This window comes from Cottoperca gobio, chromosome 17 (assembly GCF_900634415.1).
Source record: "Cottoperca gobio chromosome 17, fCotGob3.1, whole genome shotgun sequence".
NCBI classification, from domain to species: domain Eukaryota; kingdom Metazoa; phylum Chordata; class Actinopteri; order Perciformes; family Bovichtidae; genus Cottoperca; species Cottoperca gobio.
In genome coordinates this window covers 23599922-23619788 of record NC_041371.1, presented here as the reverse complement: position 1 = coordinate 23619788, position 19867 = coordinate 23599922, and the positions used below count along the sequence as shown (strand labels likewise).

Below are 19867 nucleotides of genomic sequence, written 5' to 3'. Positions count from 1 at the left end.
TATTGTTACTATTATTATTATTATTATTATTAGAAGGGTTCTTTGTTATGGGTGGTTGTTATATCTGAAATCATGATGAATGTATTTGTAAATTAGAAAAAAGACAGCAGAGTCAAAGTTGCTTTTATTTATTATTTAAGCATTTTCAAAAAGAATGTTATGCTATAGCAGAGCAGCTCTGAGCGTAGATCTCTACTGACACACTTTTGTATTTACACAACCTCTTACAGAAAGTCATGAAAGCTTACTTGAGTCAAGCTCCTACTTCACTGTGACACAAAATACATTTACATCTGTACACATTATACCTCTATATGAGCTTATTTATCACAGAATAAAATAAGTAAGCACATAAACAAAACACATCATTCCAGCTGATGAATGCAGATTTACATCATTTTGATCAGTAAGGATAGTCATTTAAATGTGAAATACTGAACCTGTTTGGATACACAGTAGAATTTATTAGAATAGTGGGATGAATAGTAAGGGGCATTGCACGAGGGACAAAACACGGTAAGTGTATAAAAACTAAATAATCTCTTTGCTGGCCTGTGAGTGTGAAGTGATGCAGGACACATATTCAACAATGATAGCTTTGACCTGCACAGGAAGACACATCATACAGTAAGGGAACACATTGGGAATAGATTTATAGTTACTGAGGTAATCTGAGGTGTTTTTGTTCATCGTAAAATGACATGCAAATTACAAAAAAAGTAATTAACTATTCAACTAAACTACCATCTTGAGATAACAGCAAGGGCATTCTATTTTAAAGATGTCCCCGTTAACAGAGAAATAACCCACATGACATTATTTCACATAATATAGAAATATATTCTATGATGTTCAATATAAATTCATGGTCCAGTGTTTTACTAAATGTCACATTAGACGAGGGGTGCCCAAACTTTTTCCCTTGGAGGGCCAAAACTGAAACTCAGGACATAGGGTGTTGTAGTCTGTACAGTGTGTAAAGCCCACTGAGACAAATGTGTCATTTGTGATATTGGGCTATATAAATACATTTGATTTGATAATAATATTATTATTATTAATTTTTGCAATAAAAATATCTGCCGGGCCAAATCAAACCTTATGGCGGGCCAACTTTTGCCCGCTGGCCACACTTTGGGCACCCCTGCATTAGACATTGTTTTAAATATGTGTGTGTTTGTTGCTTCTGTACCTTCATTTATAATATAGCACCAACATATAATACACCGTGGTATTATTATAGTAAACAAATGAGACTGCAGTTTTTGTCTGACACCAAAATTATTTTCAAAATCAATAACACACTTATGATTAACCATTTTGCTTTTTTGCTTTCACTCTTTGAAAAGTGCCCTCTTCCTGTTTTGTGAAAACAAAGCAGCAGATGAAGCAGAACAATGGAAAAGCAGATCCATGTAGTGACCGCTTGTTCTCAGCAATTAAACTAATTACCCAATATTAATGTGGTAACCATTGATTTATGTTCAAAGGCTGCAAAAAGCATCTTGAAAAGACTAAGGTGTGACGTAGAGGGGGGGGGGTTATAGTCATGTGACTTCTGTGAAGGATCCTGGGCTCTATAGTAACAGAAAAGAAAAACATTTAAATAAAAAATTGCCTCTAAAATATAATTTGTACATTTATGCAGAAAATTTAATTTAATATTTGTTATTTGAGTTGTTCTGAAAACTGTTGATGTGTTGTAATTGTAAAGACACTGTGACAATGACGTTCACTTTACTGTGTGACTGTTTTTGCTTTTGGTATGTTTCAATTCATGTCATTTCAGACAAACAGCAAGTACGGACATATTGGTTTTCACATGTATCGTGCACTGAATGTGTTAAAGAGTAGCGTGTAACTTACCTCTGGAACAATGTATTTGTCACTGGCTTCCATTGAGTAATTTCTTTTGGGTGAAGACTCATCGGTGTTAGCTGTGCCGGCATCTGAGGGACTCTGAGAAATCTCAGATCTCTTTTTAAAATACTGAACCACAAACGCTACCTAGAAAGAGAAAGAATAGAAGGTACACTGTCATTTTAATCATTTCAAATGATTTATCCAGACCAAAAAATATGTAGACAATTATAGTCATACAAAAGAGTAAGCCTAACACCAAGAAATGTATGAAGGGACTTATTATGCTATACTATGGATGAGTAGAAAAAGAGAACATGTCACTTTTGTTGACATTGTTTCTGTGACCTAGCTTTTTGTGCACGCCACTTACACAAAACAAAAATTCAAGTTTATTCAAGCAACAACAACTTGTGCAGTGTGCATATGTGTCCTACAGCAATTTAGTCCATTAGGCCGGTTTTCTGTGGAGGAGAGAGCCTAAATAACATGATGATGTGCAGCGGCCTGACTCTGGGAAAAGTGGTTGGCTTGAAAAACCACCTTCAAATGTAACATTAAATCAATATCGTAATGAAAGAGGTAACAGGGTGTGGTGATCTTTGTTTACTGTCCGTCTCATTGGAAAATGCAAAGATTACACAAAGACTTGCTATTGATTACTTTTGATTTAATTGACTGATTTATTGATTTAATTGATAGATTTTTTTATATACAATATTATAGCATTGGTATCAATGCATTTCTGTGAATGGGCTGTTCTATAGTAGAACTACAGATGAAGCTAACATACTACAGTTGAATGTACTGAATGCTAAGCCTAGAATAAGGAAATAGGAGTTGAGCCTGACACATGTTGACTGACCGTCAGACCACCACATCCACCCCCCCTCTAACACTAAGCAGTCGGTATCAGGACACCGACTGCACAAGAGTCAATATTTGACGCCCTGGGAGTGAGACGAGGCTGTATAGCCCTCAGATTAATTACTCTGGCTAATTAGACAGGTGAAGTTGGGATGGAGCTCTACAGTGGAAATTGTCCCCCAGGGAGAGTGAGGGAGTTGTCCTTAAACACAGTCTGTACACACTCACGCAGGCAATGTCAATGTCAATGAAAATACACGTGTGGTCGACTCTGGCTGTGAGGGGGTTTAAGGCAAACAGTGAGAAGGTTATGTTTTGGTAAAAGAGATAGTTGGCTCTGGTTAAGGGTTTGGTGAGGGATGCCAACAATGCCTTGAGATTGAGCTGTCTGTTGTCTGCACAGTATTAGAGGACACTGTGTAATCTGAACTGAGTGGCTTCTCATTACAGACAGATGTACAACTTACATACTTACTTATGGACTTAGTGAAAAGGTGAAAGCAAACAAGTGAACTGTGAGATTGATCATAACAGTGAAGTTGCCTATCAATAATAATCCTGAACATACAATGAACCAGTGAATGTCAGTGTCATTAGATTGGTGTAATGTATGTATGTAGATATCAGTTAGAGAAGGAGTCTTCAACGTTTTTCAGGCCAAGGAGCCCCGAACTGGTGTAGCGTGGAGCAGGGACCCCTACTGTATATATTATATCGAAGAGGCTTGAAGAGGTCCGCGTGACAGGGGGACAATATATACAGTAGGGCAGGGATCGGGAACCTATGGCTCGCGAGCCATATATGGCTCTTTCGATAACGCAATATGGCTCGCAGACAATTTTGAGCTGACATTTAACATGATTAATAGGTAATAAATAATTATATTGTGTCATTTTAAAGTAAAACATTTAGCAGCAGATCTGTTTTTAGTTCTCCCCTCTCTTTCCTCCGCTCTGTCTCTGGCTGCAGGTGAAGGTGTGTTCACACGTGTGTGCGTAGGGGGCGGAGCCCCGCCCGTCGCGAAACCGAGCAGAGGAGAAACTGCGCAAAGCAAGCAGTAGACCGGGGGGGGGGGTCAAACTCAATCACAGAGAGGGCCAACATTAAAAACTGGGACTACGTCGAGGGCCAAACACGGTCCACATTTATTGAACAGGGTACACATAAAGTGCAAAAAGATATGGAACATATTTAAGTCAACTGCAGACGGATTGCTGAGCAGTTCAATTAAAATATCTGAGCAGCAAAGTCGGCAAATGCTCTCAGTGCGTCAGCATAATGCTGTCGGGAACACAGCGGTGGAGATGTTTGTCAGTGTTTGGAAACACGCAGTGACCAAAGTTTCCTTCTGCATCAGAGTCTCTCACAGGCAGCTCGTCATGATACATGTCCGTGATCACACGGCCCTGAAGCTGCAGGTTTAACAGTGAGATGCTTCGTTATGTCGCACAAACAGGCCAGCTCACATCGTCCCAGAGATCTGTGGTGTGTTTCCCTTTGCTTTCCAAAAACTTTCATTTCATTCACATATTTAGATTTTTCCTCGAATGGTTGTGCCATGCATTGATTTAATTACCAAAACCGGCGGGCCAGTTATGACAGACATATATTTTCTCGCGGGTCGGAAATAATTGCCTTGAGTTTGACACCCGTGCAGTAAACTGAAACGTGCTCATAAATGAGATACATAACGTAAGCATTTAGTTTATTTAATAAAAGAGCACGTGTTCAATGAAACACTGATACCGCTATTAGTACTCGGAGAAGTGTTATTCTTAAAAAATGCATGCATAAAGTTGCATTCAAATTTATTAAATATATGGCTCTCAAGGAAATACATAAAAAGATATTTGGCTTTTATGGCTCTCCCAGCCATAAAGGTTCCCGACCCCTGCAGTAGGGGGTCCCTGCACCACGCTACACCAGTTTGGAGGTCCTTGGGGGCCTGAGAAACATTGAAGACCCCTGAGTTAGAGGAATAATAATGGACCAGAAAGACAGCGATAGCTCCCCCGATGGCTTGTCCTGCAATGACATCGCTCCAGTGGTTTCGGTACTCGGCCACTCTGTTGATGCCTGTTAGCACAGCCAGACTGACCAAGGAGAGGCTGAGGAGGGGGCCGGTCAGACGACCTCCTTTGGATCCGACACAGGACATGATGTACATCTGGAAAGGACACGTATTTTATTCTGTGACACTGTTCAGAACCAGTGCTGTACTATACGGTAAGGCTTATAGTGGAGATAAACTGCTGGCCTCTGCACACATAAACATAGCCACTCACTGCCAGGTAAACAGCTGTATACACGCTCAGGGCAGCCTCTTTAGATGGGAAAGTCTTCCTGGCTCTCATGATGTCATCAGGCTCACCAGTACAAGCATCTGATTGGCTGACAAAGAGGGCCGTGTCCAGGCAGCCGAGGGCAGTGTAATTTGGCAGACAAACAGACAGGAAGTGAGGAGCCAGACTTCCTGTGACCAGCTGACCTGCGTTGACAAAGATGTCTGTTGTAAACAGACCGAAGACATACACACCTACAGAGAAACATACAGATACAGATTAGATGATTACATTTGTATGCAGCATGTTGCCATATCATGTTACATTCACATAGTAAGACAGCACATTAAAGCTTTAGCTGAAATAAAAGATTCATGTCCACACAGTGGTGGAGGAAGTATTCAGATCCTTTACTTAAAGGTGCTCAATAAGGAATTCAGAGCAGAGGGATTGCCTCCACACGTTTCTCACACACAGCGGCTAGCAACAAACTGCGCTAACAGCAGGATCAGTGTAAGCAACATTAGCAGTGATAACAGACCTGACAGTGTTAATCTGATAAATATCTTGATATAAGGAGGTTAGGATGTCAAAGTGCTCTCTTATGACGTGTTACCAACCCCACCATGCACACATACTGTAGTGAACATGAACTGGTCACAGCATCATAATGTTACATCAAGAAGATGATCAAGCATCCCAGATCAAACAAACATGTTTGACACTGCTCATAACTACTCTTGTAATTAGTATTGTGTTCTAACCAGAATATGTTCCTATGCAACAAAACCATCATCTTTTTGTAATTTTATAAACTAAAGTCATTTGAAACTAAAGTCAACTGACCACTTGACTGAACTCTTCAAGTCACGATATGGTTATCATGACATGATGTTGGGGCGCCCTGCTAGCTTATAACAAAGAAGGTATCTCGTCATAAAGTGTTTTATCTTGTATAAAGACAGAACACCTGGGAGATGCTGGATTTGAAGTTTTTTACCCATAAAGTAAAACCTGACCTGCCTACATCAGTAGAGACAGATGATACTTTTATTGCAAGTCGCTTTGGACAAAAGCGTCAGCTAAATTAACTGTAATGTAATGAGACTATCACCACTCAATGACTGATTGATGATAAACAATTGTATTTAGTATGAATAACATTTGATTAAACCACAGAAGCTAAATGTCAGTGTAGGTTTTAGTTATTTTAGTGCAATATTTATAATTAGATTACCAAGGAAACGGAAGGTCCTGCGCACCATAGGGTTCACGTAGCAACAGTCACCCATGACAACAACCTTCTCTTGGTCGTACAGGTTGTCTGAGTTGTATTGAAGGAGGAAGATAACAAGCTCGACACCTGAAATCTGAGAAACACAAAGAAAGAAGATTACATTCAGCCACATTCCCACTTCCTCAGGAAATTTCATTTCCCCTCTCTACCTGCTCACCAGATGCCCTCACTCTCCCATCTGTCCCATCACCTGACTCCCACATGAAGCCTCCTGCCCTGCACTAACCCTTTAACACCATTCCCATTCCCATTCCTGACCTGTCAGTACATACACAAACCCCTTTCCCCAGTCTGTTGCCAGATTGTCATTGATGCGTTGCATCTTATCCTTTCAAGCCTTTGTTACCTGAACCCTAAACCCTGAACCCTGAACCCTGGAACCTGTACCATTACCAGTATCTGCATCCCTGTTTAAGTGTTGACTTTGTTACTTCTGTTTGGACTTTCCACCCATGTCAGAAAGCTTATGTATGTACACTTTCTTTAGGCTGGACCTTCACAAAGCCGAAATAGCCAATTAGACATAGTGGCTAAACCTTGGAATTACAACTTCTAGGTCCGTCTTTCGCATAGACTTTGACCATTGGTAAAAGAGATGTCTGTAAATATAATATTTTTTAGGTAAATCCCCTTCCCAGTACAACACTATAATGCCCGTTTATAAATCACTAGGTGCTGAAGAGAGCAGCTAGGAGACAGGGTTAAAGGAAACGCTGCTGCGCTTGCTTTATGGGCCCCATGTGTCACGGTGGGGAAAAGGTGAGGACCCAAATGCAGTACACTGGACAAGGTTCTAACAAAAATAACTTTATTTTATAAAAAAGCTAGTAAAAACAAAGCAACAAATAAAACACAAACCACGAGGAGCACGAGGAGCACGAGGAGCACGAGGAGCCATCAACAACAGGGGTGACACTTAGATGACGAACTCACAAGGAACACTGGGACAGACAGGGATATATACACACAGACACTAAACGAGGGAACGAGACACAGCTAGGAGAGAAAGGCAAATACACAGGAGGAAACTAATGAAGGGAACAAGACACACCTGGGGAGAAAGGCAGAAAACACAAGGGCAGGAACTAATACCAGACATGACACAAGGGGAAGGGAACATTTCAAAATAATACAGGAAACAGAAACCAAGATCATAACACCATGGAGGCAGATGATCCGGGTATAATATAATTTAATTTTATACCCGGTAGACAAACTTTTTGAATGAACATGGACACGCTGTATCCAGTTCTCTTTATAAATCCATGAGGCCAGCACTATAAATGTGAAAGTCTGTCATTGAGTGAGTAATGGTGTTACACCATTGGGTGGTTTTAAAATGGGTAAAAAGGGTTACGTGGTTACGGTAAGCGCGTCATTTCCGGTTGTTAATGTTTCTGTGTTGCTGGTAGAATACTTCGGCAGCTCCAGCTTGACCCAGTTAATGTTGTTATATTCTTGATCACATCGGCTAATTACCTGTCATCTATCTAAAACTATACTTGTACTTCCTAAGCACTTACAACTCTCTCCTTATCCTCCTTCTCTTAGCGACTCTCGCTAAATCCTCAATTCTTTACGCTCCGTTCGGCTCTGCTAACGTTAGCTGCTGCAGCTCGGCAGCTAGCGATGGCATCTCCCTCTTCTGCTCTCTCCTGCTCGGTGTGTTTCATGTTTAGCTATTGCTCGGCCTCCTTTAGTGATAATGGTACGTGTATTAAATGTAGTTTATACGCAGGGTTGGAGGCGAGTTTTAGAAGGATAGATGAGCGGCTCCGCACTATGGCTAGTCAGCGGTTAGCAAGTGTAGCTGTTAGCAAGCCCCCTATAGTCGGTGCGGGCCGACCAGTGGTATCTCCTGTTAGCCGTCCCCCGGCGGGACCCGAGCAGCCGGGAGACTGGGTGACTGTCCGAAAGAAGTGTTATCAGAAGCCCACGGTTCACCACCAACCGCTTGCTGTTTCTAACAGATTCTCCCCACTCAGTGACACACCAGCTGAGAAGCTAACTCTGGTTATCGGTAGCTCAATTTTGAGATACGTTCATTTTGAGACACCAGCGACGGCAGTCACGTGCATTCCGGGGGCCAGAGCGGGCGACATAGAAGCACATTTGAAACTGCTGGCTAAGGCTAAACGTAAATACAGTAAGATTGTTATTCACGTCGGCGGTAATGACACGCGATTGCGTCAATCGGAGTGTACTAAAGTTAATGTGGAGTCGGTGTGTACATTTGCCAAAACAATGTCGGACTCCGTAGTTTTCTCTGGTCCTCTGCCAAATCTTTTGAATGATGACATGTTTAGCCGCATGTCATCATTCCGTCGCTGGCTCTCACGGTGGTGTCCAGATAATGATGTGGGCTTCGTAGACAATTGGCGGACTTTCTGGGGAAGACCTGGTCTGATTAGGAGTGACGGCATCCATCCTACTTTGGCTGGAGCAGATCTCATATCCAATAATATTACACAGTCTATTAGTGGACCTAATCCATGACAACCCAGAGTTGAGACCAGGACAAAGAGTTGCAGTCGTACACACTTCTCTGTGCTTCTTTCCGGGCAGTCACCCACTCAAATCCCCATAGTGACTGTGTCTGCCCCACGACCACTGAAACTAATCAAGTCTATGGTTAACAGAAGAGGAGTTATACATGAAAACCTAATTAAAATAAACACCACCGCTGCAAAAGTACAACTAAATCGAAAAATTAAATGTGGGCTCTTAAACATCAGATCTTTATCAACGAAAGCTGGATTGGTAAATGATTTAATATCAGATAATAAGATTGATTTATTTTGTCTCACTGAAACCTGGCTGAGACATGAAGAATATGTCAGTCTAAATGAATCTACTCCACCTGGTCATATTAATACTCACATTCCTCGAGGTACTGGCCGAGGAGGTGGAGTTGCGGCCATATTTGACTCAAACCTCTTGATCAATCCTAAGCCTAAACTAAACTATAACTCTTTTGAAAGCCTTGTTCTTACGCTCTCAAACCCAACATGGAAAACAATAAAGCCAGTTTTATTTGTTACTGTGTACCGCCCTCCTGGTCCGTATTCTGAATTTCTATCTGAATTCTCAGAATTTTTATCAAATTTAGTCCTTAAAACAGATAAAGTAATTATTGTAGGTGACTTTAATATTCATGTGGATGTTGATAGTGACAGCCTTAATAATGCATTTATCTCAATATTAGATTCAATTGGGTTCAGTCAAAATGTACATGAACCAACTCACTGTTTAAACCACACTCTGGACCTTGTTCTGGGATATGGTGTTGAAATTGAAAGTTTATTAGTGTGTCCACATAATCCTCTTTTATCAGACCATTTTTTAATAATTTTTGAAGTCCTGTTACTGGACTACAAGCCAGTTGTTTATCTGAAAGTGCTGTGACTAAATTTAAGGAAGTGATTCCATCAGCACTTAATTCAATACCAGGACTCAATCTCAATATAACAGAGGACTCCAATGCTAACTTTAGTCCCTCCCAAATTAATAATCTTGTTGATAGCGCTGCAGCCTCACTGCGAATAACACTCGACTCTGTCGCTCCTCTAAAGAAGAAGATCATAAAACAGAAAAAGAAAGCTCCATGGCTTAATTTACAAATCCGCAAACTAAAACAAAAGTCGAGAAATCTTGAAAGTAAATGGCGTTCCACTAAATTGGAAGAATCTCGTTTAGTCTGGTTAGATCATCTTAAAACGTATAAGAAGGCTCTCCGTAATGCCAGAGCAGCTTATTACTCTTCCTTAATAGAAGAAAATAAGAACAACACCAGGTTTCTTTTCAGCACTGTAGCCAGGCTGACAGAGAGCCACAGCTCTACAGAGCCTTCTGTTCCTATATCTCTCAGTAGTGACGACTTCATGAGTTTCTTTAACGATAAAATTATAATTATTAGAGACAAAATTAATCTCCTCCTGACCTCAATTGGTAATGACTTAACTTCAACTGTTGGAATTTTAAAAACATCTGTAACTCCTGAAATATATCTAGACTGTTTTACTCCAATCAACCTTAACCAACTAACTTCAACAATCTCATCGTCTAAACCATCAACCTGTCTTTTAGACCCGATTCCAACTAAACTGTTTAAAGAAGTTTTACCCTTAATTAACACTTCGTTATTAAATATGATCAACCTGTCTCTATTATCTGGCTACGTACCAAAATCCTTTAAAGTAGCTGTAATAAAACCACTTCTTAAAAAGCCTGGTCTTGATCCAGAGGTTTTAGCCAACTATAGGCCGATATCTAACCTACCCTTTCTCGCTAAAATCCTTGAGAAAGCAGTCAGCAAAATAGTTGTGTGACTTTTTACATAATAATAGTTTATTTGAGGTTTTTCAATCTGGATTTAGAGTTCATCATAGCACAGAGACGGCACTGGTGAAAGTTACCAATGACCTTCTATTGGCATCAGACAAAGGACTTGTCTCTGTTCTTGTCTTGTTAGACCTCAGTGCTGCTTTCGACACTGTTGATCATGACATTCTACTACAGAGACTGGAACATTGTGTTGGCATAAAAGGAACCGCACTAAGCTGGTTCAAGTCCTATTTATCTGAGTGATCTCAATTTGTACTTGTTAACGATAAATCCTCCATGACAGCCAAAGTCAGTCTTGGAGTTCCGCAGGGTTCTGTACTTGGACCAATTCTATTCACCTTATATATGCTTCCTTTGGGCAATATTATAAGGAACCACTCTATAAACTTTCATTGTTATGCGGATGATACCCAATTATATCTATCAATTAAACCAGATGAAACCAATCAATTGGCTAAACTTCAAGCATGCCTTAAGGACATAAAAACTTGGATGTCTAGCAACTTTTTGATGTTAAACACAGACAAAACTGAAGTTATTATACTTGGCCCTAAACGCCTCCGAAACGGATTTTCTAATGACATAGAAGCTCTGGATGGCATTAACTTGGCCTCCAGCACCACTGTAAGGAATCTTGGCGTCATCTTTGATCAAGATCTGTCGTTTAACTCCCACATAAAACAAATCTCAAGGACTGCCTTCTTTCATCTACGTAACATTGCAAAAATAAGACACATCCTGTCTCAAAATGATGCAGAAAAACTAGTCCATGCATTTGTTACTTCAAGGCTGGATTACTGCAACTCATTGTTATCAGGTTGTCCCAAAAAGTCGCTTAAGACTCTTCAGTTGATCCAAAATGCAGCGACACGTGTATTGACTAGAACAAGGAAACGGGATCATATTACTCCTGTATTAGCTGCACTGCACTGGCTCCCGTTAAAATACAGAATAGAATTCAAAATCCTTCTCCTGACTTACAAATCAATTAATGGTCAGGCTCCAGCATATCTTAAAGATCTCATAGTACCTTATAAACCAACTAGAGCATTACGCTCCCAGACTGCAGGGTTACTTGTGGTTCCTAGAGTCTCTAAGAGTACAATGGGAGCCAGAGCCTTCAGCTATCAAGCTCCTCTCCAGTGGAACCAGCTTCCAGTTTGTGTTCGGGAGGCAGACACACTCTCCACATTTAAGAGTAGGCTAAAGACTTTCCTTTTTGATAAAGCTTATAGTTAGGTTCTGGCTCAGGTTTGCCCTGGATCAGCCCCTAGTTATGCTGCTATAGGCTTAGACTGCCGGGGGACACCTCCCTGCTCTCTTCCTTCTCTTCCTCTCTCCCCCCCTCCCTCTCTTCTTCTCCCTCTCTATCTGTATGCATTTATGTAAATGTATGTTACTAACTCACCATCCGGGGTATCATCCCCGGAGTGTCTGTCTCTCATGTGACAGGGTGCCACTGATAAAGTTTACGTCAGGATCATGAATCGTGACAGCACCTGCTGACCTGGTCCTGCTGGACACCGGGAAGCCTTATTGACGTTTTCCTGGATTCATCCATACTTTCTATTTCTTTTTTTTCCAACACAACATAATTTCTGTCAAATGTTGTATTTGTACTATGTTGTTTATCCTGTACACACGACATCTATTGCACGTCTGTCCGTCCTGGGAGAGGGATCCCTCCTCAGTTGCTCTCCCTGAGGTTTCTTCCATTTTTTCCCCTTTAATTTTGGGGTTTCTTTTTAGGAAGTTTTTCCTTGTGCGATGCGAGGGTCTAAGGACAGAGGGTCTAAGGACAGAGGATGTCGTAACCTGTACAGTCTGTAAAGCACACTGAGACAAATGTATAATTTGTGATATTGGGCTATACAAATAAATTTCATTTGAATTTGAAATGAATAGGTGTGACAGTGTTTCCACTGGTTACATCTTTGCTACTACAGCAAAGAATAAATCACTAAACAAAACAAAATATTCCACCATAAGTCATTTGATTCACTTCATACCCATGTTGTTACTCAGCACGCAAAGCAAGACCTCCCCCAATAACACGAGTTTACTTATATTTTCTAAGGAAAAGAAAAGCAGATAAACACGGCAGGCTTTGAGTTAGCTAAATTACAGACACTGTGTATTTCCAAAGGTGCATTTTCTAGTTAAAAACACATTAGCAGGACATGAGATGCTACATCAAATTAAGGGGCATCAAGCAATCTATGAATGTTGTAGGAAGGTAAACCATAGTATTGGAGCACAGTCAACACACTTGAAGGAAGTTAGTAGTTCAATTCATCTTTAATGTATGACAACAGGATGGAATGTGAATGTGAAAAACATTTCCCCTGTAGCATGTATCACTCAGTAGCATCATTATCTCCCTCACAACCTTCAGTTGATTGTGTTTAAATCACAGTTACTCACCAGTACAACAGGCAGTCCCCCCACCACAGAGTACAGTATCACAGGCTGCAGGCGACTGTCCTGTTCAGGTCCAGGGTCTGGTTTAGTTAAGGTCGGGTCTCTGCACATGAAGCCCTGCTGTGCCGGGCTGAAGGTGTCAGTGAACTCACAGTAGTAAACCAGCATCGCTGTAGCTGCCAGAATCACCACCTGGAAGTACAGCATGGTGACCTCAGTCTCCAACAGTCCTGGGGACTTTTACCAGGGCGAGTAGGAATTTAGTCGTAAGAGGTCCTGGGTACTGTTACCACGATGACGAAAAATCCAACTTATAACTACTACCAATTTCTGGTTTGTGTCACCATGGTGAATACTTCTTCTTAATGTCACCCACCATAAATAAAGCTTTAGAATCCATCTGAATTCTTGAAGAATTCTCCAGTGCAAATATCAAACCACAGAGGATGACGACGATGATGGTGATGGTGATGATGATGGTGATGGTGATGATGATGATTTGCCCCTCAGAGACGGACAAAGTTGTTCTTCTTCATCTTTTTTGTGAACGTAACCTTGTCCTTCCGCTCTGTGAACTCTCTGAATCGTCGGACTGCAGAGATGCAGGGACACATTCTGTTTCACTGAACAATCTCTAAAGAGCAGCTTGCAGTCTACTGAACACAAACTCACATCAGTACAAGGCAGAATTGGTGAATTAGAGAAAGTGGAGGCAGACTGACCTTAAAGGTTGGATATTTTTTCTTAAATGGTAGAATAAAAAATCATTAAAACAAGGGTTTTACATTATTAAAGCTGCGTTAATGGATTTGTTTTGTGTTGGCAGGCAGTTGCCTATTTAACAGAGCAGACACAAGACAACATGATGAAAGTACAAGGCTGGATTAACAACCAGGAGACTGTTCTCTGCATGGAAATAGTTTTTGAATGATCTGTTTAATTGTACATGTGTTACAAACCTTACACTCCAGCATTAGTTTACAGTTCCCTGTCATGTGTAGTCTGGACTTGATGGGGACTTGCAGGCTGGGTGGAGGTGGGAGGGGGAAACTGGGGGTCCACCGCCAAACTAAACAGTTGAACTGGCCATGACATTATCCCTGAAAAATTAATATTTAAAAAATGGCCACTAGATGGGTAGAAATTATATTTCTGACATTCATTTGTCATTTTAATACAAGAGGTCAAATCAATCCCAGTGAACGCCACTACAGACAAAATAAACACAGTGAGAAAGTTCTCATGCAATAAGCTCTGCTGCCCTCCAGTGGTAATGTGAAACATTGTGTTCATAATATAAACTATCTGTCTGCAAAGAACTGTGTGCAGAGGCCCACAGGAAGTCTATCAGCAGCCCTGCTGCCCTGTATACTTACACACTAGCAGCACTGATTTCAAACCTTTACATATGGATACAAAAGAAAATATGTTGTTTCACCTTTGCCCAGGTATCACTAATGTGTTTCTGACTGATGTTCTCCTCTTTCTGAAACAACAGTAACACATGTGGATATTACACACATTTATATTCATTCATGTGAATCAGTTGGAACATAATTAGTGTCTCAATCAGTGGCCACTTTATTAGGTACACCTGTACAATACAACAGCCCTGCTAAACATGTATCTTTATGAAGCTCACATGTTGATTATGGAGGTACTAGTTGAGTCTACATTATAGTGAGTTTATAGTGTTTACATGATTTATAAACATGATAAGGTTATATATTAGAAACCTCTCCACCGCAGTGTCAACAAACTGAACATTGTCGGCATCATAAAGCAGGGTTTGTGTTTGTCTCTGATCAGTATGTCTCTCCTCTTGATGTCTGTCACTGGTGCCATCTTGTACCATGACCATGATGTCTGTGTAGTTTCCCAGCTCGGTGATCAGTAGATTTATTGTCCCACAGGTTATGAGACCTGTCTTTATCCGCTGCCCTCTCATATGTTGTGCACATGAGCCCCGACACCTGGCTGTACTGCTCAGTGTGAAGTATGGCACCTGATTGTAATTTAGTTTCCATCTTAATCATTCATCAAAATAATATTGAGTATTAGCTTCAGTCACATTAAATAATGTCATTATCGTCAGATTCAGTTGATTTGCCAATACAAGTCATGCAAGATTTAATCTTATTTTAGTCTATTTACTATTTCATCGAGTGTCATCAAGCCTCACTGGATCTGAGGACCTTCCAGTTACAGAGATGATTGTTCACATGAGGGAGTATAAACATGTTTGGAATTGTGAATGAGTTAATTTGATTCAAGGATCCTTTATTGTCATTCTGCAACACAGGGTTACACAACAAAATGCAGTTGTAGCTCAGTCCATAATGGTACACAAGAAAACATTAAGAGCCAACAGTAGTGCATTTTTTAAAAATTTGCAGCAGGAGGAATGTAAACAGCAACAACAAAAACAATTCTCTGTGCAGATAATAAGACGGCGTGTTAATCTTTAAAAATGTCAGGGAAACATTGTCCATCAACTTTTGACGTTTGAGTCAAAACACAGAGTCCTCCACTCTGTCCTGTGTCTGCCAGCCGAGTGCATCTGGAGCCAGGATGATGGAACCACAGTCCTGTTGCTGGGTTACATTACATTACATTACGTTACATTACATTACAGGTCATTCAGCAGACGCTCTTATCCAGAGAGACTTACAGTGAACTAAGTACAGGGACAGTCTCCCTGGAGCAACTCAGGGTTAAGTACCTTGCTCAGGGGCACAATGGTGGCAGCCCTGGTGTTGAACTCACAACCATCTGGTGTTCTGTTTGGAAGCCGTACTACTAGACCACGAGGCCATCACCACCCTATCCTAGGGTTAGCCTAAGTCTGATTTTCCTGCGACCGGATCTTCATTTTAGGTATCTTTGACAGTCTGCAGCTAATGTTCTGTCTGATGCAGTAGTGTTGTAGTGCTCTGTTCCAAAAGACAAATAGAGCGTTTTCCAAACCGTTCGTTATGATGATACATGTTCCATGATAACACATGATACTTTAATTTGGTCTACATTATAAATGAGAATCTGCATTTTTGCTTTACCTTGTCATTATGACGTACATGTTGAGTGCACAGCGTTATGGCAGTAGAATAAAGACATTACATGTTTATGTTGGTTCCCTTTAAGCCTTAAGACAGACAGGCCTGACAGCAGCACAACACCATTCTGAAACCCTAGGGAGAGATAAACAGACTATCTTGTTAGCATCCAGCATCATGAGTCTGAGCCACAGAAGCCCATTTACTGCTTTGTAACTACAATGAATAAATCATCATCAGGGTTTTATAGTTTGTCATGTTATTGGGAGTGTGTAGAAGTGAGCAAGCTCATCTCTCAGGCTGTTTACTACTGACTGCGCTGCAGTGTAGGTTACCATGGTGATCCAGGCCCCAGCTCTCTCCAATGAAACAAACAATGTGTTACAGTCAGTGATATATTTCATATGTACACCTCATGTGAACAGATCCAGACAGTCGTCCAGCTCTGGTACAGACCCGTCACCATGGAAAGAGTCAGTCTGATGGTGTAGTTCTCTCTTCCGCCTCCGTTCATACACACTGGTTTTCTTCTTCTCCTGTTCCTCCTCTGTCTCCAGTCTGTGAGGGGTCTCTTGTGCTCCATGTGAGATGGGAGGATCTGAGATTTGGAGTTTCTCTATAGGCAGGGCTGACAGGAGGTTCTGGTAGAACCTGGAGATAAGCAAACACAAATACATGAACGCATGAATGAGATTTCCCTGTAGCAGATTTCAATTAAATTCTGATGAATAGAACTAGTAATAAGCTTGTGATTTGTGTTGTGGGCCTGGATAGGAGGGAGCCGATCAGCAGACTGACCTGTGGATGCGTCGGAGGTTCTCCTCCATCTTCCGATTGGCTGTCTGACTCAGGAAATGGATGTATTCATGAGGAACCAGGAGCTTCCCTTCATGGCTGAGAGGAGCCTCCAGGCCGTGGGTGCTGCGGACGGCCTGGAGGGACAAAATACAGCAAGGACATGATAACTCCTTTTACATGCAAGCAACTCATACGGCAAAGCAGAGGGACATTTCTACTGCCTGGATTGTCCAAAGGTCAATTTACTAATATTCAAAGGAATCTGATGGTACAATCCTGGAAATGTCATTGATGTCACAAAGCCTACCGTGATGATTTTTCCTGTCTTGCTGACAGTGAGGCCAGAGTTCCTGAAGCCTGAGTTGATGGCCACTGAGTGCTAGAGGAGAGACAAGACTCACTTTATTTAAAATAATATAATAGCACTATACTGAAAAATGGCCCCATACCAAAGTCTAATGAGACAATCGAGCAACACAATCTCCCACGACACTTATGTCTGAACAGAAACCTAATCCACAGTGTTAAGTGTTTAGTTGGTGCACTGGAATGCAGACTGTCCTCCATGTTGATCGTGACAGTGAAGTGTAAATTCACCTGTACATCGATCACAGTTTGAGGCTTTAACTACAAATTGATAATGCATTTCTCAGCGTGTACAGGAACTTTTAGTTTGGTTTCCTTCCTTCTACGTACACTAAGAAACAAACTTAGCACTAGATAGAGATAGGTACTCCATCAGCTCCTGAGGCCTGCACTATGAAGCGAGTTCATCATATCTTAGCTTCACTAACCCCCGCCATCCCGCTAAACTGTCCTACGACGGTGGTCGTCACCTCACTAAGTGTACCCAGGGTTTCTCAGCCTGACGATGAGCCTTCACATTAAAGGGGCGGGGTTAGCAGCGTATGACAATCATAAACAGGAACAAGTGTGCTGTCATCAGAGCATCATATTTCACAAATTAAGAGTAAACTATAATATCAGACAAATACGAAAAAGTTAAACACATAATCGAGCTAAAAGTAACAGTTTAAACTGACACATGCAGGAAGGACAGCTGGTATAAAATCTCTGACTGCATGAATGTGTAAATAAATAGATATAATATGATATCACTAGGCAATCAGAGGCAAGAGTAACATAAACTGCTCCGGAGCAGGTTAGGTGTGCAGCATGAGTTACCATGGTGATCTACCCCAGTAAGAAGTGAAGCACAGTCGTAGGACTGAAACCCTGAAGTTACCTCTGTGGGGAGTGGAACATGCTGTGGTTTTCCAGTGCCAGTAGAAAAGCAGCAACATTTAAATAATGATAGTGGCATACCACTAAGAATGGGAATATGACATTGGACTAAGAGTGGCATACCATCAGCCACTTCTCCATACCGGAACAATCCCATTCCCGCTGACTGAAACCAATAGAGAGCAGAGGCTCACTGGAAGGAAGGAAATCAATCTTAAGACATAGAGTATGGTACCTGTAAAAATCACTGGCATTAATTAGTAAGAATCAACGATCATACAAATGAATAGGACATCTGCAGCACTTTCAATAATTACAGTAGTATGACAGTCATTGCTTTCTATAATAAGCAGTAAAAGAGCAGATCTTCATTCACAGCATCAGTGTTGTATGTAAACCAACACTGTGATGGTTCTTACACACAGACACACACAGTGTCAGTCTCACCAGCAGCTGTGCGTCCTCCAGCCGCCTGCACTGTACATGGAGCACAAAGGGCTCAAACTTCATCACTACATCTCCACTGGAGCTGGCCAGAGCAGCCACCTGAGGAGCACACACAGTGGACTCTCGGTAATATTAAATACACAATATTAGATATATGTCAGAAGTGCTGAGCAGGAGTCTATTAAAAAGTGTCTCACCAGCTCATCAGATTTGCATTTGTGGTGCGAGACAAACAGCCAAACACAGTTCCGTTTGTGAACTTCACTGCTCTCTGGAGCCTGGCGGGAAGACACAACACTTTAATAACCACACTAACACAATGCTGGGAATCTAACAGTCATAACATTGAATCATTTCAAATAGGTACGCATGTCTCATGCCAAAGGAATAACGTTTTCCTGACGCTAGCAGCTTGTTAGCTAGTTAGCCTGAGTTAGCCTCCGCCTCTCACCCCGTCGATGAGGATGATCCTCCCGGAGCAGGAGCTGGTGGTGAAGTACTCCTCACAGCCGTTGAGCAGAGACACTACATGTGTGATGTCCTCATCCACACTGCCCTTCTTACTCTGGTCCAGCTTGCTCACACACTGCTTCTTCCACTGACTGAACCTTTTCTCCATAGCTTGCTCGTGTAATGTGGCTACAGGCGTTACAGCGCCACTAACCTCGACAGCTCAGGACCTTATTGACACAAGCAGACACACTTTGAAACGCATCTTTAACCCATGCCCTACTTTAATATATAGAATATAAATTAGTTGATCCCACTCGGTTGTTTCTTCTTCTACAGTAAAACATGGCGGTCGAGTTATGAGGCAATAGCTCACACTGCCACCTGCTGTACCGGAGGTAGAAATGTTCCTTATTAAGAAGCATTGCATACTAACGCGTTTAAGCTGTCAGTGCGTTGTGGCACATGTTAATAAAACCCTTTAATACAAGTAAAAGGTAGAAGTATGCCCAGGTAAAGTAAGTCTAGTGAAATAAATCAATTGAAACCATGAGGAGGGTACATCCCCTGTATGTGTACTGTATGTTTCTGATCATGTCCTCATGACTGCCCAAACCTCTAAGAGGATTCAACCACTTCAAATGTGTCTTGAATCCTTTTTTTGTGAATCATACATATTTAAATGATATAATAGCAAACCTTTAATGATGACCTTTAATACAATAATGTAGCATTTTGCATTATTCATCATTGCATTTGCAATTGCAACGTGGTGTACAGTCAAGGTGGGCTTTGCCGCATTT

The 19867-nt window shown here is 41.3% G+C and overlaps 2 protein-coding genes across 3 annotated transcripts; both read right to left on the bottom strand.

The window, feature by feature from the left end:
• Nucleotides 1-531: 531 nt before the first annotated feature.
• Nucleotides 532-13278, bottom strand: LOC115022442 (phospholipid phosphatase-related protein type 5-like). The gene is made up of 6 exons (XM_029453418.1): nt 13075-13278; nt 6247-6379; nt 5013-5263; nt 4649-4894; nt 1867-2007; nt 532-603 (listed from the first exon to the last, which is right to left on the bottom strand). The coding sequence occupies exons 1-6, from the start codon at nt 13276-13278 to the stop codon at nt 532-534; spliced, it is 1047 nt and encodes a 348-aa protein (XP_029309278.1).
• Nucleotides 13279-15334: 2056 nt separating this feature from the next.
• Nucleotides 15335-19407, bottom strand: tyw3 (tRNA-yW synthesizing protein 3 homolog (S. cerevisiae)). Of its 2 annotated transcripts, XR_003833977.1 has the most exons (7): nt 19066-19407; nt 18812-18892; nt 18615-18713; nt 17230-17301; nt 16923-17056; nt 16128-16775; nt 15335-16004 (listed from the first exon to the last, which is right to left on the bottom strand). XR_003833977.1 is itself a non-coding variant. In XM_029454311.1 (6 exons), the coding sequence occupies exons 1-6, from the start codon at nt 19231-19233 to the stop codon at nt 16538-16540; spliced, it is 792 nt and encodes a 263-aa protein (XP_029310171.1). In that variant the 5' UTR covers nt 19234-19407; the 3' UTR covers nt 15335-16537. The 2 variants fall into 2 exon arrangements, 1 of the variants encoding a protein (XP_029310171.1); XM_029454311.1 differs by having other exon boundaries at nt 15335-16775.
• Between the last annotated feature and the right edge of the window lie 460 nt (nt 19408-19867).

Excerpts from the sequence above, each read along its gene's own strand:
- LOC115022442 (XM_029453418.1), bottom strand. The coding sequence starts at position 13,278 with ATGCTGTACTTCCAGGTGGTGATTCTGGCAGCTACAGCGATGCTGGTT. Across the intron at positions 6,380-13,074 it reads GGGGACTGCCTGTTGTACTG|ATTTCAGGTGTCGAGCTTGT; the intron begins GTGAGTAACTGT and ends TGTGTTTCTCAG. Across the intron at positions 2,008-4,648 it reads CCAAGGACCTCCAAACTGGT|GTAGCGTTTGTGGTTCAGTA; the intron begins GTAGCGTGGTGC and ends TTCTCTTTCTAG.
- tyw3 (XM_029454311.1), bottom strand. The coding sequence starts at position 19,233 with ATGGAGAAAAGGTTCAGTCAGTGGAAGAAGCAGTGTGTGAGCAAGCTG. Across the intron at positions 18,714-18,811 it reads AATGCAAATCTGATGAGCTG|GTGGCTGCTCTGGCCAGCTC; the intron begins GTGAGACACTTT and ends TGTGCTCCTCAG. Across the intron at positions 17,057-17,229 it reads AGACAGGAAAAATCATCACG|GCCGTCCGCAGCACCCACGG; the intron begins GTAGGCTTTGTG and ends TTGTCCCTCCAG.